Below are 23,288 nucleotides of genomic sequence, written 5' to 3'. Positions count from 1 at the left end.
GATGTTAGCCCCGACACTAACCTCGCTTCTAAATTATTCCGAAATAGTAGGCAAAGTGTTGCCAAAATGCATGTAAAAAAAGGGTTTTTATCACAAATGGTCCCTGAAATTTACCCTTACCATCAAGATGGTCCTAAAATTGAAAATCAATCAATGTAGTCCCTGAAAATAGGTGTCACAAATCAATGTGATCTTTCCATCACAATTATGTTAAAAATTCCATTAAGTGTTGATGCGGCACATAAATGGGCCCCACAAGATTTACAGGTTTTTATCACAAATGGTCCCTGAAATTGACTCACACCATCAAGATGGTCCCTGAAATTGACCTACACCATCAAGATTGTCCCTAAAATTGAAAATCAATGAATGTAGTCTTTGAAATTAGGTGTCACAAATCAATATGATCATTCCGGTACAATTCTGTAAAAAAATTTGTTATGTGCTGATGTGAGTTTAATAATTAATTAAAAAAGTTGTCTAAATACCTTTTTTCACAATAGAATTTTCTTTCTTATAGTAAGACCTACTCCGAATAAATATCCCTTCCATAAATTCTCAAAGGCACAAGGCTTAACCAAGGCCTAAGAGGGGGTTTGGAAATAGTTTTCAACCAACAATAGACGCACCTTGGTTATAATCTCATTATCTCAAGGCAGACCTAACCATTCTTTGAGTCACTAGACCACCAGGGAAGCACCGAACAAGCTCACCAAGATTAAGGTTATGAGGATGTTGATCGCGAAATGTTAACGGTGATGTCCTAGAAGTCGTTGCCAATCAGCCAAGTGGTCACCAAAGGTGATCTCGATCCATGTTTAATTCGGTAAAGGGTGTCGAAGTGTGTAAAGATGGGTGTGTATTGAGACTTTTTTAGAGAATAGACAACGAATGAGGTAGAGGAATGTGGACTGGGATATAAGGTGATTGCATGACTGGTTTTTTGGGTTCACAACTTTTTATCAACTATTAAATTATTACACTTATTTGTAATTTTTTAATTTAATTAGACTTGTGTGATCCATTTATATGTCACATCAGCACATAACAAAATTTTTGACAGAATTGTGACAGAAATGCTACATTGATTTAGGACATTTACTTGCAGGACTACATTGATCGATTTTCAATTTTAGAGACCATTTTGATGTCGCAAGTCAATTTTAGAGACCATTTTTATGTCGCAAATTAATTTCAAGGACCATTTGTGAGAAAAAATGACTTATGAAACTCATTTATGTGCTACATCAGCACTTAACAAAAATTTTAATAGAATTGTAACAGAATGACCACATTGATTTACGACACTTATTTTCAGGGATTACATTGATTGATTTTCAATTTCAGAGACCATTTGTGATAAAACCCACCCAAAAAAAATCTAGGAAAAAGTAGACTACCCTAGAGCCTTAAATTTTTTTTTTTTTTTTTTTTGGAAATTACTACAACATAGTAGGCAATCATATATGAAGGGTTCTTGCCAGTAAGAACATGTTCATTGATTGAGCTTAAAATTTACAAAGATTCTTACCAGTAAGAACGCTTGTATGTGTTCTTACCGGTAAGAACACATGTAAATATTCAGCTCACATAATGAACGTGTCCTTACGGTAAGAATACATTCATATATGACTAGCGTCCTATTTTGTACTAATTTCTATAAAAAAAATAAAATTCGGGGGTCTACTCTTTGCCCTAGATTTTTTATTTTAAATTATTCCGAAATAGTAGGCAAAATGTTAGAAAAAAAAGCATGTTGCCAGAATGTAGGGTATGACATATCTTGACATGCTAACCTTTTCATCGTGGCATGCCATAGCAAGCTTTGCGAATCGTCAACAGAATGCATGGCGTGTCATGACATGCATTCTACCGATAATTTACGATGCTTGTGATGTTAGGGCCAACAACGATGTTTTGGCGTGCCACGATACGAAGGTTAGTATGTCATGCCATGCATTTTTTTAACACTTTGACTTGCTAACTCTCTTATCGTGGCTCGCTAAAACATCGATGTTGGCATGCGATGACATGTCATGGCATGCATTTTGCCAACGTTTTGCGTGCTTGGCATGCGATGGGAATGTTATGGATTAGGATGTCGTGACATGCATTGCCGACATCTAAATTATTCTGAAATAGTAGGCAAAGTGTTGGCAAAATGCTGGCGTATCACAATGCAAGTGTTAGCGTAGCTATGACTTGTCTTGACACTCTTAACAGTAAGGAAGAATTCAATGAAAATCAAGGAAATGCAGAAATGAAAGAAGAACAGAAAAGAAAATGATTAAGCTCTCAATGTATTTCTCTTAGCTGTTTCCTGTATACAACCGACAACCACAATATATGAGGAGAACATGCTAGTTATACTATTCTAATAAGGCTTGTAAGATACTCTGTATTTGCACATGTAAGGTAATGACCTAGCACAATATTTACTCATCAACTACCCCCCCCTCAATCTTAACTTGGGTATCCAAGTTTAAGATTGAAACAGTGACGAAGAAAATCTGGGCATGTAGTCCTTTGGTTAGCACATCTGCAACCTGATCTTTAGTGCATAAGTACTCCACCAATAGATCCCCTTTTTGAACTCTTTCATGAACAAAGTGGAAGTTTGTTTCCAAGTGTTTGATGCAAGAGTGTTGAACTGGATTTAAACTCAAGGCTATTGCAGATTGATTGTCACAGTACAACACTGGAGGAGATGGCAGAAACTTGAGCAAGAATGGCTCTCGATACCATCTTAACAGTAAGGAAGAATTCAATGAAAATCAAGAAAATGCAAAAATGGAAGAAGAACAGAGAAGAAAATGATTAAGCTCTCAATGTATTTCTCTTAGCTGTTTTCTGTATACAACCGACAACCACAATATATGAGGAGAACATGCTATTTATACTATTCTAATAAGGCTTGTAAGATACTCTATATTTGCACATGTAAGGTAATGACCTGGCACACTATTTACTCATCCAATAGACACGCTAATCCTCACATCATGGCATGCCATAACAAGCCTCACGAATTGTTGACATAATGCATGGTGTGTCATGACATGCATTATGCTGACAATGAGTCATTATTGATTCCCATGATCGGACATGTTTACTTATTTAACATGAGAAAAGTCATGAATAAAAATAAGATAAGAATGGAAATTACTATAGTTGTTCAAGTGTGTAATTAACAATCTCCCTTGGTGATCTCGAGCTCGTACCTGATTTTTCATGCATGACATACTTAATTTTAGTGTGCACGAAAAAGTAAGTATATTTCGAACACAAAAATGGCCACCTTCCTGATCGTCGACGCAGTCCAAGGCAATAACTTATATCTAGTCAAATGTAAAATAACATATAAAATTTGTAAAAGAAAATTCTAAACAAATGTAAAAGCTAGGCTATAGCAACGTAATTCATATTTCATTTATTTGGTTTAGTGTTTTACCTTACATTTTCTTTTTGCCAGATAGATACGACTAATTAGACATATTCTGGAAGGCCAAAAACCTTAAAAAAGGAAACATGAAACTATTTTAAACACAGCCGGCCGTCACGTATGACATTCGAACCATAAACAGTAATTAAATGAATGATTTATAACATGGTCTACACAGATGCATGCCTATATAAACGCAAGACATTGGTACAACTGGAGACCAGGATATCTTCTGATTCCATATACTTCTATCTAATTTCTTGAAGATAATTTGAGTTTTCGGTCGACGTACGTTAATTAGGAATGACGCCAATTATAGTTCCTGAAGTAACGTTGATCTCCTGTGACATGACGATGCCAGTGATCGGCATGGGGACTTCACCGTACCCTAAAGTCGACCCTGAAACAGCCATAGCTGCAATTCTTGAAGCAATCAGAGCGGGCTACCGCCACTTCGACACCGCCTTTGTTTATGGGTCAGAGCGAGATCTGGGGGGAGCCATAGCTGAAGCACTGCGTCTTGGACTTGTCAAGTCCAGGAGTGAGCTCTTCATCACCACCAAGCTTTCTGCCAGCTTTGCTGAAAGAGACCTTGTAGTGCCTGCCATCAACATGAGTTTAAGGTTTGACCGATAGTATTAAGGGCTCGTTTGATAACATTTCAGTTTTCAATTTTAAAATTTCACAAAAATAGCTATTATTTTTAAATTTCCTAATAAAGTGAAAAATGAAAACGAAATATTTATCAAATAACCTCTAAATGAAAGTTGAAACCCTAGCTAATTAACTTTTTTTGCTAATAGTTAACCCTATTAAATCATGAACGAATTATGTAGGAATCTGCAATTGGAGTACGTGGACATGTACATAATACATTGGCCCTTCAAACTGGGGAAAGTGGTGAGCTCTATGCCAGTAGAAAAGGGAGTGCTGCTACCCTTAGATATCAAGTCAGTTTGGGAAGGCATGGAAGAATGCAAGAGACTGGGCCTTGCGAGGGGCATTGGCGTCAGTAACTTCACTTCCGAGATGCTTGAAGACCTCCTTTCCATCGCCAAAATCCCTCCCGCCCTCAACCAAGTATACTTAGATCATCTCCAACCGATCTGAGCCTCCAAGAAATTAATATTTTAATGAACAGTGCATGACCATATTTCTTATCATCTCCAACCAAGGGCCAAAGGGCTTGTTTTAGCCATGTCACAAAAAACCGTCTCCAACCGAGGGCTAAAGGGTTATAGTATGGAATGTGAAAAATTGAAATAAAAGTAAGATAGTATGAAATGGTGAAAAATATGTGAGAAATAGTGTAGGAAAAAAATTAGAAATTAAAAAAAAAAAAAGTGAGTTGGGCAAATGAAAAAGAACAAAAAAAAATGTGGGCTAGCTAGCGGACTAGCTGGCTGAAGATGGCCAACCGGTTGGCCCTTTGGCCATTTTTTGTCACATGAGGTCCACGAGCCCTTTGGCCTAGCCCTCGTTGGACGGCTTTAGGGCTATTTTCGGCCATCTGACCCTCTGGACCCTTCAGTTGGAGATGATCTTACATTCCTACTTTATGATCAGTTATTTTTTTATGCATGCATGCATAAGGCTATATGTTTTATTTCTTAATTCATTTGTATGTTAAAATATACAGTTGGAGATGAACCCACTTTGGCAGCTGAAGGAACTGAGGGAGTTCTGTAAGGCGAAGGGCATTCATGTGACGGCCTACTCTCCGTTAGGGTCAACCCCGTCTAGATTTGGAGACAACAAAGTCTTAGGCTCAAAAGTTCTCCAGGACATGGCCAAAGCCAAAGGAAAAACAACTGCTCAGGTGCCTAGCTAGTTAATCAGTGTTGAAGCATTATATCTCACCAAGTTAAATTCCCTAATAATGAATGGTTCCACAGTACACATGTAACTAAGTTAGGAAATTATATCGTTTCAAATTAGTAGTGGACCAACAGACTGTCTCTGAAACTTTAACAATTAGCACTACTACTTTTGTCTATTACACACACACACACACACACAAAACATATTTCTAGCTTAGCATTGCACTAATTAATTTTTCTTCTTTTTAATGATATGCAGATAGCGTTGAGATGGGTGTACCAGCAGGGGGTGAGCTTGGTAACAAAGAGTTCCAACAAGGAAAGAATGAATCAGAACCTTGACATCTTCAGTTGGTCCTTGACTGAGGAGGAATTAGACAAGATTAGTCGTCTTCCTCAACACAAAACAATCACCTTCGCCTCAATTATGGGACCGCATGATGTTGTGCTCCGGATTGATGCTGGATTATGATCAATCGATCATTTCGGACGTTCATTTCATTGATGACTTCATCCTCACTGGGGTTTTTCTCTTTCTTTTGCTATTCAGAATTCCATAAGTTTCCGCAAGTTCCACACTTGTTTGGAACTTATGGCATATATATATATGTACGCTTTACTCTTATCAATCTTTGTGTAAGAATTTGGATTTTGTCGGGTTTGCACGTTGTTTATATATTTTATATCGTGTCTTGAACACAGGCATAATAAATTTTCTGCTTTTTGAGTACAGACTTCGTTTGGATTGGATGTGTATATGTGAAGCTCATTGGCTTAGTTTTATAATCTTTAATTAACTTTTCCATTGTGTTGGATGCTAGAAATGTAGGTACTGGAGACCGGAGAGTATATTTTTGTGTTCGCGATTGTCATGATAAATATGATATTTCTCTTTTACCTATTGCGTTTTGGACTAAAACTTTTCTGTCTCCTTTTAGTCTAATTTAGAGTAATATTATCATCTGAGATATAATAGAGGAATGTCATCTACCTTTTCTATTTACTTTTCTCACTCATCACGCTTGACACATGTATTTCACTAGCAAATTAAACTACATAATTAACACTACTCGTACCATTTATTTGTATCATTTCTCTAATAGTGATGGAACCCACATGCATTGGTGGATCCTACCTTTATTAAAGAGATAGTACAAATAATGGTACGATTAGATGGTAAGTGTAGCATTACTTTATAATTAGTAATGCATTAAAGTCATAAATTCTAATTTAATAGTGTTATTCACATACTCATTTTCCACCTTAAAAGCATGAATTGTGTAGTTTAATTTATTAGTAGAATATACGTGTCAAGTGATGAGTGAGAAAGGTAGATAGGGAAATACAAATAGAAAATGTAGCTAGCATTCCTCTTATTACATTTGAAAATTACAAACATAATTAAGAATATTGATGTCCTAAATTTGTCAAACCATCCACCAGTGTATAAGCTTCGCATGATGTTGAACTTAGGAAGTTGCCTTGAAAATGTCAAATTTTATGTATATTATGGATAAAATTTTCCACAAAATTTAAATTTTTTGGAATCAACTTGTTTAAAATTTTTAAAATGTATACAACATGTTTTGTTTGTTGTTAACTTGTTAGATTGTTATAAAGTGACCATGATTCTACATAGGTACAACTGGAAGCCAACACATGGTATACTTCTATATATATGTGATATATTGAGGTGGGTGTATCGTGTGCGAGCAAGCTGTGAACATGGTAACAAAAAGCTAAACAAGGAAAGAATGAATCAAAATCTTGACATCTTCGATTAGTATTTGACTGAGGAGAAATTGGACAAGATTGATCATATTCCTCAGCGCTAAGGAATTACCTTTGCCTCAATTTTTGGCCCTCATGATCTACTTCTTGAGATTGACGCTGAATTATGATTATTGTTTGATCCCATGCTCTTGGCGGGAAAGAAATAAAGAACAAAAACTTCATCTAAAAATTTAGGATGGCGCTAAACACACTCTTCTTCATCTCTTACATATTCTGTTAATTTTTATCTTTTGATCTTCTCCAATTTATTTAATTTAACGATTAAGAAATTAAGATGAATCTGTGAAATGTAAAAAAAATATCGAATGAATAGCACTATCCAAAATTTAAAGTCAATGCTTTTTTAAAGACCTTTTGGTTGATTGGAATAGTATACTTCTTTGACCGGTGAATCTGAGAAATAATATTCCTAGCTGGTGGAGTCATTGTTTTATTGTGTCAAGAATTACTATTATATATAGAGATGTTTCCATATGAAAGTTGAATTATTGTTTATATATAAAGATGTAAGTAAAAAAAAAAATATATATATATATATAAAGATGTAAGTAAAGCAAATTTTATACTTTAACAAGTTTAATTAATTTAGTTATTCTTGTAGGAGATTCTTTTATAATTAAAACAAATTGGCATTTTGTTTTTACAATAATATTTTACACTATAGAGTAGTTTGGGTCAAGCAATATGGAGGATGATTCTCTTCCCTCCTAATCTCTCTCCCTTTCCCTTTCTTCCTATTTGAATGGTTACAGTTAAGTCACGTCAACATCTTATATTAATTTTTTTATAAAGACAATAAGACAAAAAAAAAATATGTGAGAGGAGGGGAGGGAAGGGGATGAAAATAGAAAGAGGGAGAATCCTACTCCCAGGCAATATAATGAGTCCGTCATAGGAATAATGATATCCTACGAACCTAATACATGCGAGAGAATATTCTATAACTTTTGTGTCTATTTGTGAGAGCCATCAGGTTTATACTCTGATATCATGAAGAAGTTGAGGTTCATCATAGAATTAAATGGCAATATGGGGAGTAATACATTTATTTATAAACACATGAAAGATCCATCCTCCTATCAATGTGGAGTTCATTCTCAACACGGCCCCTCGCGTGTGATGAATTTTTAAGCTAACTCGCGGACAACACAATAGGCGTGACGTGAATATGCATGGCATTTAGACTTCACACATGGAACAACATGGTCTGATATTACGTAGAAATATAACTCTTTATATTGATGTGGTAAATATTACCATATATATAAACGAAAATCCTACACTAAGTACAATCGAAAATCTAAACCACAGACTAGGGTAAGCTAATATGGAAAGAGTCATTTCAGAGAGTGGGTAAAATGTGGCTACACAACAAGCTCTTTTGTTCCCCCACATTAACGCTTCTATTCTATTACATACATTTAGTGTAGAATATTTGAGGCAAACCCTAAAATCCCCCAAATAATCCGACCGCCTGAAGCAAACGCGCAACAGAGGGCCCGAAAGACTTGATTCAGGAAAGCTCGCTGCTTCCTCTGCTTCTGACGGCACCCTTCGCCTACCTTCTAACAAAAATGACGACTTTTTCCTATGATAAAAAAAGGAAGAAACGAGGACCTACTTACCATAACAATCAACCGACCACCTACTCACACACACTTGATGGACTTGTAAATGTGACGAACAAACAGCAAAGCCGCGCGAAAACCTACTGTGCCAAGCATGAGGAAGAAGCCGGAGCAAATGCAAGCCATGTAACCGAAAGAACGACGTTTGCATAACGCCAGACATATCTGATCGGGCGTAATAATAATACAAGCAGTAGCCATAGATGAAGAGGCAAGTAGATCCACCGCATAGGAAAGACCTGTTGCAAATAAAATTCAACATTATTTACTTTTGAAAGAAAATGACACTCACACTGATCTAATAATAATCTTCTTGATTATTTTGGGTGCATTTTACTCACACTAATCTTAAGTAGTGGTATTATTGTTCACCACCCTAATTATTATTATTAGATGAGTTTAAGAGTTTTGAGATTTATGTTTACTCACTACATAGATCTTTAAACTCATCAAACAGTGTAAATAGAATGGTGAAATGACAATCACTTGAACATGGTCAGCAAAATATTCTCCATATACAACGCACCTTTGTGAAAGCATTAACCCACAGTTGGGAAAAAGGATTCCAAATCCAAAATTAGTTTTCCACTAGCAAGTGAGGCCGGCGCGATGCTGCGGGTTTCAAAATGATCTTAAACGTGTAAAAAGTAGGGCTTATATACATGAGAAAAATTGGGATGGTCGTACGCCATAGCCAGAGAGTTCTATTTACATTCATATATTACATGCAAAAAGTTGAGGATGTTAGTATGTCATCCTTAGGGATTGTTTTTCAAAAGCTATGGTCCTATCCCAAGGAGACTTTTACGTCTAAAACTGTACAAAGCTCAAAAAGTAAGATTTGTTCTACTAAAGACACCCATATACGTAACTCCTCCATCTTGGATGACAACGATGAACTGAAAAAAAAAAAATTGACATAAGAATTGAATGACTCTAAATTGCATATATTTTGCTACCATACTAAATAAACTCTCTATTTTCCAGTTGGCCTCATCGACAACCCAAATGAAATATTTATAAGGAAAACTAATGAAAAGGGCTTGAAAACTTTGAGTTTTAATGATAAGGACAAAATAAAGGGTAAAGTGAATAGTAACAGGTTTGACTTTTTAGTGTAAAAATATGGTTTTTCGTTAAAGTGAACAGTACCGTGGGCTTTTCGTTAAAACTCCCATATTTATATCTATATTATGCAATATTTATAAGATATAGTTATGTGTTAGAGAAACTACTCATTGAAGATGGGAAAAAAATTGTTAAGATATAGTTCAGTCTATACCGAATCAATCTCAATTTGTCAGTGTTATACCTGCTCTCCATATAGAAGTTAGGTCTAATATAGTTGTTATCATCTCTTATGTTTCTTTGGTAAAAAAAAACGTTATTTCATTCCAAAACCTTGAAAAACAACCTAAAAGCATCGGTATGACCTCAAGTGAAACTGGTGCCCTTTGTAATTATGTAGTTGGTATATAATTTCTCACCTCAGATTTGTATATTGACCTTATACTCACTTAAGCTTCAAAAAACATCCATCAGTCCTAAACCACACATTCAACGTACTTAAGTTTTTTAAAGCCTACAAATTGAAAATACAATGGAAAAAGAATGAATCTTGGTAAAAACGAAACTCCAAACTATTTTTGGAACTTAATCCTCTAAACTATGACCAACAGCCTTTGAGATTAAAATTTAGAAGACCAGGCAATACTGTTTCCACGTTCTGCCTCTGAGCTTAATTTATCAATAATCTAAGTTCAAAAATGGTAAAAGTGAGGAAACATACCTATCACCCTGCTCTCTGTGATCTATGAAATCCAAGTTCTGCTACGTGACCCTCTGCTTAGTCACTTCTAGAGGCAAACGCCCTGAAAAGGTTTAGAGTAGTAGCAGATTGGTAATAGGCTCTCATCAGCCTCTAGGCCTCTGAAGATCAAAAATACCATAAACTTAATCTTTACCAAAAGCTATAAAAATAAAAATAAAAACTTAAATAAAATATAACTCTCCCAATTTAGCCAAGAAATATTTGCCGCACCACTAAATATTTCGCAATTACCTCTGTACATAATCTTGTTGGGGTTTTACCTGTGTGCTTTCTTTTCTTTATTAATTTCCCTATCTCTCTCTCTCTTACTTCAAATCTTACTTCAAATCTTGCATCTCCAGAACAATCCCCAGAAGATAACTTTAATTTGCACAGAAATCTTTGAAATCTAAAGTAGAATAAATTGCTTACCTTCCGTAAATACAGTTATCCGAAACGACGCGGATGCACTGGTGGTAAGTCGGCGTGTGATGTCCAGCGATTAGCCGCCGGGGGGTTGTTACCATCCTTCAAGGCAACCAGAATTTTCACATAAAATCACATAAAAAAAAGCCCCAAAACCTTAAGAAAAGATTAGGGGTTCTCAATTTCTTACCCAAATCCACAAATTTGAATCAAATCTCTGCTACCCAGCTTGAAATCCCTTTGAAATGACCTACACGAACACAGATCTTACATGCAGAACATTTTAAATGAAGTTGTGAGAAGGGTTGATGGAAATTGAGGAAACAACCAAATTCCAATCAAAGTTTAGACATGCATTCAGAAATTCACACCCATAAAAACGTTTCAAAGCTTACCGATGATGTTGGGGTGGAACCGTGAAAGTGAAGGGGGAAAGAAGAGGCGGTCGGATTCAGATGTAAACTCCTGTAAAACCACCCTTCTCTTAAACCCCTGAAGACTAACTCTTACATCATTTATAGTGCAAAATTTTAGAATTTTAAAGAATCAAAACATACCTAAGATTTGGTGATTGGATGACTGTGAGGGCCTCAAAAAATACAGGGAAGCTAGCGGATTCGCCGGAAAACCTCGCCGGAATCTAGGTAACGGATTGAGCTTCAATCTTTTTCAAACCTTCACCAAATCGTACATGAAAGCCACGAAATCTTGACCTAGAAAGTAAGAATGGGCTCAGACTTGAGTTCGTGAGGTCGAAGGGATGAGAATGGTGATTGTTTTGGGTGTACCTGGGTTCGTGGGTGGGGTTGGGGGTTTTCGGGATGTTGAGAGAGCGAGAGGAAGAATGATGATCAGCAGAGAGAATAAGATTACAAAATATGGATGGACTGATTTCTTATCACACTGCCCAAAAACAATGAACGGTCCAGATTCAATCAGATTTAAATTAGACTAATATTGAAATTACAGACAAATAAGCGAGGGCAAAATCGGAAATTCACTGTGCTTATGAACAGTGATTCAGGCGTTTTTCTCTTTTAGTATAGATTGAATTTGCACGGTTCCACACATGTAAAAGGAGATCGCAGTTTATTTTTGAAGTCTACTTCATATTTGGTTGCTCAATGTTTCCCAAGTCATGTTTATTATTGATTCTTGACCAACAAATAAAATGCTTATTTTGACAAAAAAATGAGTCAAGGTTATTGACTTATTGGCTAAATAGCCAAAATGGTTCCTGAGATTGTCCATTATCCATCATTTTGGTCATTCCGTTAAAAACTCCGTTAAGTGTCCCGAAGCTCTTAACCGGAAGTTTGGGCAATTTTCAAAGTTTCGTAACTCAATCGTTTCTTAACCAAATTCGACCCATAATATATCAAAATGAAAATAGGAAAATATAGAATAAGATTATATCTATTTGGAAGCCTAATGGTTGCCGGAGATGGCCGGAAAATAGCCTCAAAGTTGACTGGTCCGAGGGAAAACTGGAAAACTTGCCAGAAACTAGGTAAACTTTAAACGTTCACAACTTCTTCAATACTCAACGAAATCAAGTGATTCAAAAACGAAAATCATACTTCTGGACGAGACGAAGAGAATGATTTCTTTTTTTATGGCTAACTCACCGTGGTTTGGCCAGAAAACGGCTCGAAAGTGGCTGTCTTCGAAGACTATTTTATAATATTATTTTATTTATATTATGACACGTCGTGTATCATCGCGTGTTTCGAATAAAGTGACAAATCGTCATGCATGTCAAGGAGTTTGACTGTTCGACGAGCTTACATTATGGGATGGAAAATTGGAAATCCTGGACATAAGAAAAAAAAATTATGAAAGAGTCGATTAACAACATAACAGAAATCAACACTTTTTCCAACTGCCAATTAATTAACCAGGTGGTTATGAAGGGTTCTTCCCACGCTTTATTGAATTAATTCATGCTTCCTCTTAAGTCTTGAAATTAAGTATCTGAATCCAACTGAGCTATCATTTCTAAAAGTCAAAACAGATTAAAAAGTAGGAATTTAGTTCGATGATCAGGTCTTTATACGTAGTTTGTCTCGTTTAATTCGTCGTTCTATTTTGAATGCGATCTTTCCTCCATCTTTCTTTATTTATATTGAAAATTTTATATAATAATTAATATCGGGTGAGCTAAAAAAGGTCAAGAATTACAATCGAGAATTTTTAGTTTTCATTTCATATAATAAGCAGCTAATCGAGCCTGGGTCAACTTTAGTTTGTCTTTATTCGACGGTTACATGTTACTCATTCTTCAACTGGAATGTTCTGTTTTACATATTCAGGTCTTTGCTTGCTAGAAATCGTAGGCCGCCAACAATGCCGTAATTAAAATTTCAAGTAAGCAATTCAACTTCTGAACCATTACTTAATGTCTAATAACACCAATTTCAACTTCTAAATCATTAATTAATCTCTAATAATATAAATTTCAACACGTTTATATAGAGATGAACGTATTGGAGCCAAATTTTATATTTTAACACGTTTAATTAATTTAGTTATTCGTGTAAGAGATTCTGTTGTAGTTAAATACAAATTGGCATTTTGTTTGTACAATAACACTTTACACTATAGAGCAATTTGGGTTGGGCCATATAATGAGTTCTTTGTAAGAACAATGGTATTCCACGAACCTAATACACGCGAGAATATTCTATCATCTTTGTGTTTGTGTGTTAGAGCCATCAGGTTTACCATCTGATATTATGAAGAAGTTGATGTTCTATTATAAAATTAATTGGCAATATGGGAAGTGATCAATTTTCTTATAAGCACAGACAATGTCACTTCTTCCATCAACGTGGGATTTATTCTCAACACACCTCTTGCATTTGACGAATTTTCAAGCCACATACGCGAACAACACAAATGGGGTGACATGAGCATGTGTGAACATCATGCTTTCACATGCAGGACTACTAGGTAGAAATATGACTCTTTGTATTGTTATGTGAAAAATATTAGAATATATAGGCAAGACTTCTACACTAATTACAATTGGAAATTACATTCCTATAATACATGCAACAATTATAAAAATAATATTAATTAACTCTATAGTGGTGCTATCCACACGTCATTTATTACTTTTCACACACCCTTTGTTGATTTCTATCCCTTTATCTTTATCAATTCATTCGATCCAATGATCAAAAATTGAGAGGAGTGTGTGAGAGGTAAAAAAAGATTGAGGATAGCAGCACTCTTTAACGATAGTATTACAATTTAGCTCAACTAACAAGTTTAAGGAATATTATCATCAAAGTAGAACTTTCGTAGAACTTATGAACTATAAATGTATGGGCACTCACTTAAGAAATACCCTCCAAAACAGGCGTATGCTGCTTTAAGCGATGAACACACAGTATTCTTAAGTAAGGGGCGAAAGAATAGTTCGCTCTATGCTCACCGCACGGCTGCATACGTTTAAATGAATCTGCTGCTCGCCGAATGGCTGTGTATGGTAGCCATTGTATTGTAATGTTTACCCTATCTATATACAAATTTGGTGTTAACTAACTGGTCGTAGGTTCAAATCCTACTTGGAGAGATTTGATTCATTCCAAAAGTTGAAACCGAAACTACATCTACTAGAGCTAGAGGAGCCTCCCTTCATATTTTCGGATCCTCGTTTTTTTTTTCGAGTACATCAATATTTTTATACTAAGGAAAAAAGAGTTTGGTAAAACCACACAATGAACATCTTAATTTGGTATCGAATTCGCATTTCACAAGATTCGAATCTAAGACCTCTTACTTCCAAATAAAGAAGAATACCATCAGACCTAAATGGCTTTTCGGATCCTCGTATTAGCTAATAACAAGTCATCTAGGCAATTATAATATTTGGATGTAATCAAGGACAATTGCTCATCCAAAACGTAGGTTTGTTTCCTTCCTTCCGATCGATTATTTGATTTGAATGTAAAATGCTAATTAGAAAAAACAGTAAGGGTAAGCTAATATGGAAAGAGTCATTTCAGAGAGTGGGGTAAAATGTGGCCATACAGCAATCTCTTCTGTTCCCCCCACATTCATACTTCTATTCTACGACATACATCTAGTGAAGAATAGTTAAGGCAAAACCCTAATTCCCCAAATTTTCCCAAACGCCTGAAGCAAACGCGCAACAGAGGCCCCGAAAGGACTTGATTCGGGAAAGCTCGCCCATTCCTCTGCTTCTGAAGGCACCCTCTCGCCTACCTTCTGACAAAAATACCGACTTTTTCCTATCATAAAAAAGGAAGAAACGAGGACCTGGTCGAAAGACCCATCAACTGACCACCTACTCACACTTGATGGACTTGTAAATGTGACGAACAAACAGCAAAGCCGCGCGGAAACCTACGGTGCCAAGCATGAGGAAGAAGCCGTAGCAAATGCAAGCCATGTAACCGAAGAAGAAAGACGTTTGCATAAAGCCGGTCATATCTGAACGGGCGTAGTAATAATACAAGCAATACCCATAGATGAAGAGGCCAGTAGATCCACCGCATAGGAAAGACCTGTCGCAAACCAAGAACTCTCATTAGTCCAGCCACACAAGTGATAGAAAGAGGAAGACATAATAAATATATGCTCTGCTGTATGTAGGGATGAAAACTCTATACTATCACACAAATTTCAATGAATAATAAGGAAGAAGAAAAATCATAATGCAGCAAGGCACAAATCATGGTACAAATGGAAAGAAGAACTATGATAATCCAAAAATCGATTCAGTCTCATTAATCCTGTCTAGAGAACATCAATAATCTTGCTTTCGCCTTTGCATAATCGGAAGTATAACTGTACTTTCTATGAAATATCGTTCCTTGAATTTTAAAAATAGAGCTCCCTCTGATGCTATCAATTACATAATCATGCTTTTCAAGAACCTCGTTAGTCTGTTATCAGAAGGTATAAGAATATTAACCATGAAATCACCCGTACACAGGATGGATCACGGAGAATATGATAATCTCTACCCCTCTGAATTACAAAGCAAATGTGGTAGATACCATACTTGGGACAAAAGCATGTCCTTGCTAGTCAACCTCTCATAAGATAGCCTACTTACAAAATACAGCAACATAGTAGCTTCATAGGAGTCACGAAGAGCTGGCTTCAGAGTCATAACTCAAAAGTAACGACACTAGCACTGAAAGCACATAACATTATAGAGGAAACAACTTGACAACCCCGAAGACCGTTAGTACCAAACAACTTCATCTATTGGATTTCAGAAATTCTCGTACTTCGAAACATATTATGAGCATTTCTTCTATCTTATTTATTTTTGCTTCAAATCCACAGCATAAGTTTAACTTAGAAAACACTTAGCAAAAGAAAAAGCTTGAAACAAAGCAGAGAACTGAACCTAACTTCTAGGATATAAGCAATGTAACCTAGAATAGAAGCAAGAAACTTAATGCAAGAAAGATGTGTTTACCTCCACCACCACCAATGATCTTCAGCAGCAAGTTGGAAATAGGTCAAAGCCACAGTTATAAAGGCAGTGACAATCAAAAGAATAATAAATACAATAAACAGGATGCTGTAGATTGTGTAAATCCTGTGACCCCAGACGCTGGCAAATATGTAGTAAAGTTCAATGTATATTGCACTGAAAGGGAGAAACCCAGCCATTGCCATCTGAGGAATGGTAGTCCTGTACCATGGAAGAGGTGGAATTTCTCGAGGATACTTTGTGGTGCGAACAGGGGCTTGAAACTCAGCCTTGCTGTTTTTCCCGGCGATACCACCCAAAACAAGCAATGGTGATGTTACCAATGTCCAAATAAGGACAATTACCACAATAGTACCAAAAGGAAGGGCTGCGGTTGCACTATAAGCAATTGCAACAGTGTTAAGGAAGCAGAAAGTCAGGAACAGAGGCCCGCAGAAAAGGCACCCAGTAAGTAACAAATTTCTCACCTGTCAAAAAGAAAATGGAAACTAAATGATTCCGTTTCACTTTAAAAGCATAAACTATAAGCTGTATTTGTCGCCGAACAGAATCTGGTTAACTTACCCAGTTTTTTCCTTCAAGCTGACAATAGAAAGAAGTTGCAGTATATCCCGCAATGCCAGAAGTCAGTGCATATATGACCACAAGCGCAGTGAATAAAGCTCCTCGGTTGTATGGATAAAATACACCAACCAGTGCGAGCATAAAGATGAATATTGTGCTGGAAATGAATAAAGGAAGAGAGAGTAGCCTTTAATACTAACATGTAATAAAACGAAATTCATAAATCTAAAAGAATGAAATAAGATCCTCACAGAGTGAACAGCTGGGTTCCAGAACCATGGGCAGCAGCAAACAAAGATTTGTGCTGGGGGAACCGGAAAACATCACCATGAATGTACTTCCATCCAGTCTCTTCTTGGTCATCCGCAGCTTCCTCATCTTGTGCATACCTTATTAAGAAATTAAATAGATGATAAGTGACAACATCAATCTAAACAGAAAACCAGGAGATTTTCAGAAAACATCAAGCTCTCAAGGCACAGAAAATAGATCTCACTTCATGAAATCGTTCTTCAGGACTCGCATGAGAATTGTTGCAAGAAAACCCGTCAAAAGGAGAACCGTGACGCATGAATTTATGATTGAGAACCAATGAATTTCCAAGTGATGTGGCAGTGAAGAGGACTGTGAGTATTTATCCATTCTATTCTCGAAGGGAATGTTTGTATCCGCCCATTTTACACTGTACATGAAATCCGCATCAACATCCTTGTCCTCTGTCAAGTCTACAACAGAATGAGGATCCATCTTGGCGGTGATTTCAATCACACGGTCTTTATTGTACCGAGCATCAAATTGGATATGCTTGTAAAGAAAATATTTGTATTCCCTGGGGTCAGTTTTTCCTTCCTTGTCAACCTTTCCCAAAAAGCCCCAGATGGGCAAATCATCATAATACATTTGGAAGTAGTAGTCTTTTTTCACAGCAGTTCGAAACTGTGCAACTTCTTCCTTGGTCAGCATCCTTCTACAAGCAACCTCAGAGTCCTTATCTTTTCTGAACTCAAGATTATAGGGAGCACTAACAAGCCGATCCCCATTCAACACCTCTCCGAGAGCCTCCCTCTTCTCCTTCACATCACCTAACATTTATGTCCATTCGCCAACAAATTAATAACCAAAAGAGACAATAACACAGCAAATGCATCAAGAAACAAACTCCGCGATAAGAACTACAATCAAGAGCTGCATCATTATCATAATTTTAAAACCCAAAACTTTGCTTCTATCGATCAGAAATGTGTATAGGGACAATCACTCCGCAGTTCCCAACATATTAACTCCCCGAAATAGAAATTCCAAGTGAAAAATCCTCAAGACAAGCTACTATTTCAGAATTTTATGCACATCTTTTCTAATTCGCAGCTAAAATTTACTATTGCATACGGAACGAGGAATGTAAAGGCAAAGAATTTGAGATGCAAAACCTGCTGAGCAGAAGGGCAAATCAAAATATCGATACGTTTCGCTGCAACCAAACAAACAGATACAAAGGCAGATTAATAATCTTCAAAAATCAGAAATTGCACGAAGAATTTCAGAAAATGGAGACTGAAATCCAGATCCGAAGTCAGATCTGGATGAGACTCGATAGGGTTACCTGGGGTTGTGGAAGGGGCCGACTTTGTTGGCGTAGAGGGGGACGGCGTCGCCTTCGTTGTAGCGGTGGTCGGAGGCGTCCGATCTCACGAGAGTGGCGGTGCACGCGATTAGAACGGCGAGTGGAAGAGCGGTCAGGAGGTTCTTCATGGTCTCGACGGAGAAGAAGAAGAAGAAGATCGAGTGATACTTTTTCAACTGGAGAAAGTGTGAGCCAATGAACGAAGGAACTAAAGCAACCGGATAATTATATATTTTTTAAATAATTACTTTTATTTATTTATTTTCTTTCTTTCTTTCTTGTCAGCGACTCGGCGGCAACAACAACTTTTGTTGTGGGATTAGAGGATCCTATATTTCTTTTTCTTTTCTATTTTTTCTAGTTGCAAAAGCCATATTTCAATTTTACCGCATAAATATTTGGCGTTTTAATTAATTATTCAAAACCTAAACTTTTAGCCTATAAATTTTAGATTTTAATCCAAAATAATGTTTGGTCCTATATGATTTTGACATGAAATTTTTGTTCGAGATTATTAAAAATTTAATTTAGGCAAAAGAAAAATATTGGTAACTTTTTTTATATATAAATAAGATTCATGTAGATTATTTTAAATTAAAAATATTTAGATTCCGATAAATATTGAAAAATTAATAAATCTACTTAAAACGATTTTTTAATTGTTTTAGTTGTTGGATCTAAATTTGAATCGTTAATTCTTTATTTACCGTTAAATGTGATCATATTCAATCTCAGCAATTGAATTTTTTATTTAATTTACAAATTAAAATTAAAAAACTAAACTTAAGGGGTGTATTCAATTGGGATTTTGAGGGATTTTAATTCTTTTAATTAATATAGGGGTATTCAATCAGGATTTTAAGTGATTCTCTGAAATTCAATGTGTATTCAATTATAATTTTAATATAGTTTATTAAAATCCTTAGAAATATGGGTGTATTCAATTATGATTTTAAAGAAGTTTATAACATTCCAAGTGTATTCAATTAGAAATTGATTTTAAAGAATTTGTGAAAGTTGAGGAATTAGAGGGAATTGAAGAGATTTCGTATTGTATTTTAAGCATCCACAAATCTAGAAATTGATTTTAAAGAATTTGTGAAAGTTGAGGAATTAGAGGGAATTGAAGAGATTTCGTATTGTATTTTAAGCATCCACAAATCTTACCTCTTCCCATGAGATTTCGAGAGAATTGAATTAAAATTTTATATGAAATTTCTACAAATCAATTAAACTCCAAAAAAATCTATGAATTTATAAATTCATTGAAATCTCTCAAATTGAAACTCTCTAAATTTAGATACTTGGATCAAACAACGACCTATTATTTTCAGCCCTTTAGATCACAAAAAGAAAGAAGTTTGGGCTCGTGCAAGTGGCCGACTAGCCTCAACCCGCTGCGTCCCAGCGCTGACTGGCATGTCGCATCGCATGTGTTTGCTAAAGCCTATTGGGCCTAGTTAATGATTTGGACTTTGACCTAAAAGATGAAGACATAAATGCTTGCTTGGACTAAGAAGCAGGCCCAAAACAAGACAAACTGCTAAGCAGATTTAGGCCTCTCTCTCATGAGCCCATTCTAAGACAACTTTTGAGCTACTCCGAATTGGAAGAGGAGGTTTTCGAACTTGAGTGTAAGAAGGCAAACACATTGGTTAACTAGCTTAACATGTATATGTACGGCTTATTTTTGAAGGTGGGGAGTGCTATGGTTGGTAGGGATTGCTTCTAAATATCATGACCTGTCTTGCTACAAAGAGTCGATCACCCACCTTTGATTGGTGTTCTTTTTTTTTTAGTATATCGATATTTTTACATTAAGGGAATGAAAAGTTTGGCTAAACCACACAATGAGCAACCTAATTTGGTATCGAATTCACCATCCACGAGATTCGAACATAAGACCTCTCACTTCCAAATGAAGAGGAATATTACCAGACCGCGTAGTACTGAGTAGCAAGTTGAAGTTTGATTAGAAAGAAAAAAAGAAGTTGAAGTTTGATAGAAGTATCACTAGATAGAGCACCACGGGACAACCAAACTATATGATTGTATGAGCTTGAAATGTTACCCTATCATGTACAAAAAGGAAAATTAATGAAAATGGTTTGAAAACTTTGAGTTTTAACGATAAGGACAAAATAAATGGTAAAGTAAATAGTACCAGGATTGACCTTTTAGTGTAAAAATGTGGTTTTTCGTTAAAGTAAACAGTACCGGGAGCTTTTTGTTAAAGTTCTCTTACAAAAAAAGAAACAAAATGACAGCTACCAACTTAGCAGCTCATTACGTAATGCTATAACATTATTCCAAAGAAGAAAAAGATACACATAACAAGTTAACAACTACTCGTTACGTGATGCTGTAACATTATTCCAAAGACGTGAATGGGTTTCAAATTACAATATTGCCCTAGCCAAAATTAAAATGACGGTTGACAAAAAACAATTTAAAATTCAGTTGGTTAGTGCCTTAATTATTCCTTTACGTAATCTTGATTAGTGCCTTAATTATTGCTTTCGTAATTGGAATGATAATGTGTTTGGTTAGTGCCTTAATTATCCCTTTACGTAATCTTTTTCCTGATTTTATTTTTTTTAAGGAATCCATTTCCATTTGTCAATTAGTTAGTATTATTGTTTAGTTATATTTATCTTCACTTGTAAGTGAGAGTCTTTCTAAAATATCCATAATATCCCGATATTTTCATCGAAATTTCCGTGTTTTTGGACTACCGATATTTCCGATATCATTGATATTTTAGACCTTGCTAAGTCACTCATATATCTTACCATGCAATGTATAAAGTGTAAAATATTGTACTAATTCATTATATATAAATGATTATGGTGTGTTTAAACTTATTTCATTAATTACTACATATTTTCTACACTCACAATGTTTGCCAGCTCGCTATATAATCAACTTAAATCAATTATATCTACCATGCAATGCATTTCCTTCCAATTTTTTGTGATAAACTAATAGATAATTGACTAAATAAACATCCTGCAAAGTTTCAATAAAAATTTCCAAGTTTTTCTTACAATTTCCGTGGTTTTTATTCAATTTTTATCGATATCGATAATATCCCGATATTTCCATCGAAATTTCCGTGTTTTTGGACTACCGATATTTCCGATATCATCGATATTTTATACCTCTTAGGTTCGATTATCGTCAAAGGCGAATTTGAACCACATTATTTTGGCTCATCCATTGTGAAGCTTAACTCACTTCCCACCCCTATAATAGATAATATCATTTTTTTTTTAAATTAAAAAATAAAAAATAAAAAATCCCTTTCCACTCATCAGTGAAAATATTAACGCATTTGATTTGATGCCTAGTGCTAAGTTGCTAACTGTCCCATTTTTTATTTGTCATTCTTTTCTTTCCAAAAAAATATTAAAATAATAATAATATCCTTTTACATTTCTATAAATAATTACAAAAAATATAAGGCTCGTTTAAAAGTGCTCTTAAAATGACTGAAAGTATTTTGTTGTTGATGAGTTAGCCAACCTAAGCTTCTCTCATCCTTTGAGTATGGTCTATTTTGAGCAAGCTCTATCTTATGTAAGCAGTTATCATTGTCTGATATTTCCAAAGTCTCTTTCGAACTCGTAACGTTAACCCAAGTGACAGATTTGATGGCTCTTGGGTAAAGAGCATTTATTCTTGAACCCCAAAGCTTTCCCCTCTGACTTTATCTTATCATCTAAAACTATAAGTATTCTAGTTAAGATTTTTCACAATTTATTCTTCGAGACATTTAACTATTAAAACATTAATCAAGTTTTAATCGTTAAAATCTCGAAAAATAAAATGCATCAGAGCATCGTAGAACTTTTGGTCCAAATATTGCATCGGAGACAACTTTGATGGCTCTTGTGTAAAGAGCATTTATTCTTGAGCACCAAAGCTTTCCCCTTTGCCTTTATAAGTATTTCAGTTAAGATTTTTCACAATTTATTCTTCGAGACATTTAACTATTAAAACCTTAATCAAGTTTTAATTGTTAAAATCTCGAAAAATAAAATGAATTAGAGCATCGTAGAACTTTAGGTCCAAATATTACATCGGAGACAACTTTGATGGCTCTTGTGTAAAGAGCATTTATTCTTGAACACCAAAGCTTTCCCTTCTGCCTTAATCAAGTTTTAATTGTTAAAATCTTGAAAAATAAAATGCATCAAAGCATCGTAGAACTTTTGGTCCAAATATTGCATCGGAGACAACTTTGATGGCTCTTGTGTAAAGAGAGCATTTATTCTTGAACACCAAAGCTTTCCCCTCTGCCTTTATATTATCATCTAAAACTATAAGTATTTCAATTACGATTTTTGACAATTTATTCTCTGAGAAATTTAGCTATTAAAACCTTAATCAAGTTTTAATCGTTAAAATATTGAAAAATAAAATGCATCAAAACAGTGTAGAACTTTTGGTCCAAATATTGCATCGGAGACAACTTGGCGAAAATAACAATGAAGAAATTGCTTAATTTGGCTGCCGGCAATCCGTCAAGATTTGTGATCAGGAGACAAACATGGACAAATAAATAAAAAATAATACATTAGTCGGAGGACACTGAATTCATCGTTCACAAAATCCGTTGTGAAAAATGAAGGGCGGGCGCCACATTCCGAGGAATTTCACTCGCTCAGAAAAACTCGCTTCGCAGTCAGGCGATTATTTGACAAA

At 35.4% G+C, this 23,288-nt stretch overlaps 2 protein-coding genes, 1 long non-coding RNA gene and 1 other non-coding gene across 8 annotated transcripts; 1 reads left to right on the top strand and 3 right to left on the bottom strand.

The window, feature by feature from the left end:
* Nucleotides 1–3,686: 3,686 nt before the first annotated feature.
* Nucleotides 3,687–5,910, top strand: LOC114820654 (D-galacturonate reductase-like). The gene is made up of 4 exons (XM_029091765.2): nt 3,687–4,062; nt 4,276–4,519; nt 5,079–5,258; nt 5,519–5,910. Exons 1-4 carry the CDS (start codon nt 3,743–3,745, stop codon nt 5,729–5,731), a joined length of 957 nt encoding a protein of 318 aa, XP_028947598.1. The 5' UTR covers nt 3,687–3,742; the 3' UTR covers nt 5,732–5,910.
* A 2,356-nt stretch (nt 5,911–8,266) lies between these two features.
* Nucleotides 8,267–11,709, bottom strand: LOC103418664 (uncharacterized). Of its 5 annotated transcripts, none has more exons than XR_011574664.1 (7): nt 11,475–11,709; nt 11,313–11,382; nt 11,108–11,183; nt 10,924–11,019; nt 10,471–10,552; nt 9,208–9,580; nt 8,267–8,920 (listed from the first exon to the last, which is right to left on the bottom strand). It is a non-coding gene; the product is annotated as an uncharacterized lncRNA (long non-coding RNA). The 5 variants fall into 5 exon arrangements; XR_003768057.2 differs by having other exon boundaries at nt 9,208–9,293; XR_003768055.2 differs by having other exon boundaries at nt 11,313–11,416; nt 11,475–11,669.
* Nucleotides 11,710–14,249: 2,540 nt separating this feature from the next.
* On the bottom strand, nt 14,250–14,365 carry LOC114820774 (U5 spliceosomal RNA). Its single transcript, XR_003768252.2, has one exon. It is a non-coding gene; the product is annotated as a U5 spliceosomal RNA (small nuclear RNA).
* A 537-nt stretch (nt 14,366–14,902) lies between these two features.
* On the bottom strand, nt 14,903–18,898 carry LOC103451507 (transmembrane 9 superfamily member 3). The gene is made up of 7 exons (XM_008390911.4): nt 18,561–18,898; nt 18,388–18,428; nt 17,457–18,042; nt 17,212–17,349; nt 16,961–17,117; nt 16,379–16,863; nt 14,903–15,452 (listed from the first exon to the last, which is right to left on the bottom strand). The coding sequence occupies exons 1-7, from the start codon at nt 18,707–18,709 to the stop codon at nt 15,233–15,235; spliced, it is 1,776 nt and encodes a 591-aa protein (XP_008389133.2). The 5' UTR covers nt 18,710–18,898; the 3' UTR covers nt 14,903–15,232.
* Between the last annotated feature and the right edge of the window lie 4,390 nt (nt 18,899–23,288).

The sequence above is a fragment of the Malus domestica genome, chromosome 13 (genome assembly GCF_042453785.1).
Source record: "Malus domestica chromosome 13, GDT2T_hap1".
Lineage (NCBI taxonomy): Eukaryota > Viridiplantae > Streptophyta > Magnoliopsida > Rosales > Rosaceae > Malus > Malus domestica.
This window is presented reverse-complemented; position numbering and strand designations above follow the sequence as displayed.